Genomic DNA, 2,682 nt, shown 5'->3' on the forward strand with positions numbered 1-2,682 from the left:
CAAAGGCAGTGTCTCCCTGGGCCATTGTGGAGAACAGACCTGGATGAAAATGGAGGCGCTGACACTCAGGAGCAATGCAGTGGTAGGTGGGACTAATTGTTTGTCCAAACCCTTCTTGCAGCAAAGAATGTGAGTGTGCAGCTCTGGTGAGGTCATGTGGCACTGTTGTAGCTGGAAAAATGAAAAGGCCTTCCCACCAGAATGAAAGTGAAAACTAAGGCAGTAGAAGAATAATGTTCTCCCAGTGAGAGATAAGAACACGCTTTTAAGTCCTTGGTTATTATCCCTAAATCAGGGGTGTCCAATCGTAGTCCTGGAGGGTCATTATTCCACTCCAGGTTTAACAGGTCAAATTAGATCGTGAACGACTTTAGGGTTGATTGAATTTAACCGTTTAGAACAGGTTTGGAGCAAAGACCAGGAGTGGAAGAGACCAACTTTGGTCACCCCTGCCTTAAATGGTAGAGTCTGGAACAGATTAACAAACACTGAGTCTATCAGATAATCTTTGTAGGTCTTTGTTTAAAGTTTCTAAGCTCTGAAAGAGTTAATTAATAAAGCAGTATAGAGTTAAAAAAAAAAAAAAAACTAGTATCAACATTTACAAATGCTTTAAAAATATTTTTAAGGATCTGCCTGTATAACGTGCAAACAGGTGCTTTTTTGAAAAGTATAAATATTATAATGTATGTCACACGTTTGTATTACAATCTGTTAATTGCACCAATGAAGTAGAATTGAATCAATACCATTTCCAATTAAAAGGGACTTTTAGTGTTTTGCACAGCCACGGTATCAAGCGCTTGATTAGTGTGCCACCTTGTGGCAAATTCGGGGCATAACAGATACAAACAATGTGGTTTGTTATAATGCAATGTTTAAATTCTCTTTTCATTTGTATGCTGTAGCTTGCTGCCACAATTTGACTTACAGAACAAAAAACAAATCACAAATTCTTTAAGTGACCAAAACATACTGCCTTTATTTAAAGGCCTTAAAGACACAACTACAGTACAATATAAGCTTATGAACTTTAAAATACTGAATAGAACAGTATGCACAGGACTGGTATTCTAACTTCATCTGTGCTTGGTGTGAAGAAATCAAGCCCAGCCCAGCCATTAAAACTGCTTCCGTTGTCGTCTCCCTTCCCAGGAGGGCAGTACGATTATGGAAGGCTCTTTTTGTTCCTACCCGTGCAGGTTTCATTGAACAGCACCAAAAAAAAGGAGATATTGCTTCAATCACAAGGCAGCTGTGCGTCACTGACTGAATTCCTCATGACGACTGAGCAACACAGCAGTGAATATCTGAGCACACATTCACAGTTCCATTAGAAGACTCTTTATCAGAAACATTCTCACTACAGAAACCTCACCAGCAGGTGTTGATCTGCAGTCATTTTAAACTCTAATTCCAAATGCAACCCGTTTGATTCACAGCGTGGTCGGTGTGTGCACAGATACAGCTAGAAATGAGCCACGTTTGAACAGAGAGTCTTAGAATTAGGAACATGAGAACTGTACTTAACACCACATCCTATCACTAAAATACAAACCTCTACAGCTTCTTAACCCCAGGAAGGTAAGCTGCAGTTTTCTACCTATCACCATCAGATGCTTTCATTTATTTACTATGAATGCTATTGATTATACAGGATTCACCTGAAAGCAGTATCTGACACTGCTGAAAATGACATGACACAGGCACTAACGCTATGCAGTACCAGCGACACACTGTATGGCTAATTACCATAGAAACAGCTTTCTCACATTCTTAAAGAAGGCCGGAATGTTATCTTATTGTTCCTTGTTCCAGGACAAATTCTCCAGGCAGTGCTTATTTCTATACCTTTAAGTATACAGTAATGAACGTACAAACGTGGACATTACAAAACATTAAAACAGTTTTTGTTGTTTGACAATCAGTTCTGTTACTCCTGTTGTAATGTGGGTTTGGAAGGGTGCTGGATCCCTCTGTTGAAATTCCTATATAAAAAAAAAAACACCAATATAAACACATTAGGTATCAGTGCTGTGCTCTCCACTGTACAATACTACAGCCGGAGCCAGGGTTAAACTAAGGTTAGTTCAGTGAAGACTTTGCTCTGTGTTGGCCAATCCCTCCTTCCAGGATCTTCACTCTGTCTTCCCAGCGTTCCTCTTGGCTCCGCTGGCGGCCGCCCACTTCCTGTACTTGAGGCTGCTCTTCCTGTAGGCGAAGCGGGCGATGCTCACCATGAAGAGCCAGGAGAGGGCGTACATGCCCACCCCGCAGCCCTTCACTAGCGAGCACGGCCGCGGCGAGGCCAGCTCACAGCACAGCAACCAGGTGCCCACACCGATGCGCACGCCGCTGAACAGGACCACGAAGAGGAAGTCCACGACATCCCCCGCCAGCGTGTCGTAGAGGCCGGCGTGGCGCAGGAACCAGCGCGCCTGCAGCAGGGGGTTGGTGATCTCGCTGCCGAAGAGGACGGCGTTCACCTCGGTGGCCGACTCGCCCAGCCACAGCGCCAGCACGATGCCCAGGACGCTCATGGTGTGGTGGGCCAGCATGACCGCCCCCTCTGTCTGGAAGTAGATGCACCAGCACATGTCGAAGATGAAGTAGCCCAGGCTGAGGCACAGCACGTGCCGCTGCAGAGGAGTGTTCAGGGAGCCTGTCGGACACAGGGAGGGT

General features: G+C 44.8%; 1 protein-coding gene across 1 annotated transcript; it reads right to left on the bottom strand.

Annotated features, from left to right (window-relative positions):
* Positions 1 to 971: 971 nt before the first annotated feature.
* tlcd5b (TLC domain containing 5b) lies at positions 972 to 2,663 on the bottom strand. The gene has a single exon (XM_041242400.1). The coding sequence runs from the start codon at positions 2,595 to 2,597 to the stop codon at positions 2,139 to 2,141; it is 459 nt and encodes a 152-aa protein (XP_041098334.1). The 5' UTR covers positions 2,598 to 2,663; the 3' UTR covers positions 972 to 2,138.
* Positions 2,664 to 2,682: the final 19 nt, after the last annotated feature.

The sequence above is a fragment of the Polyodon spathula genome, unplaced genomic scaffold (genome assembly GCF_017654505.1).
Source record: "Polyodon spathula isolate WHYD16114869_AA unplaced genomic scaffold, ASM1765450v1 scaffolds_1284, whole genome shotgun sequence".
NCBI classification, from domain to species: domain Eukaryota; kingdom Metazoa; phylum Chordata; class Actinopteri; order Acipenseriformes; family Polyodontidae; genus Polyodon; species Polyodon spathula.

Bases quoted from the DNA above. Each gene is read 5' to 3' on its own strand.
- tlcd5b (XM_041242400.1), bottom strand. From the start codon at position 2,597: ATGTGCTGGTGCATCTACTTCCAGACAGAGGGGGCGGTCATGCTGGCC.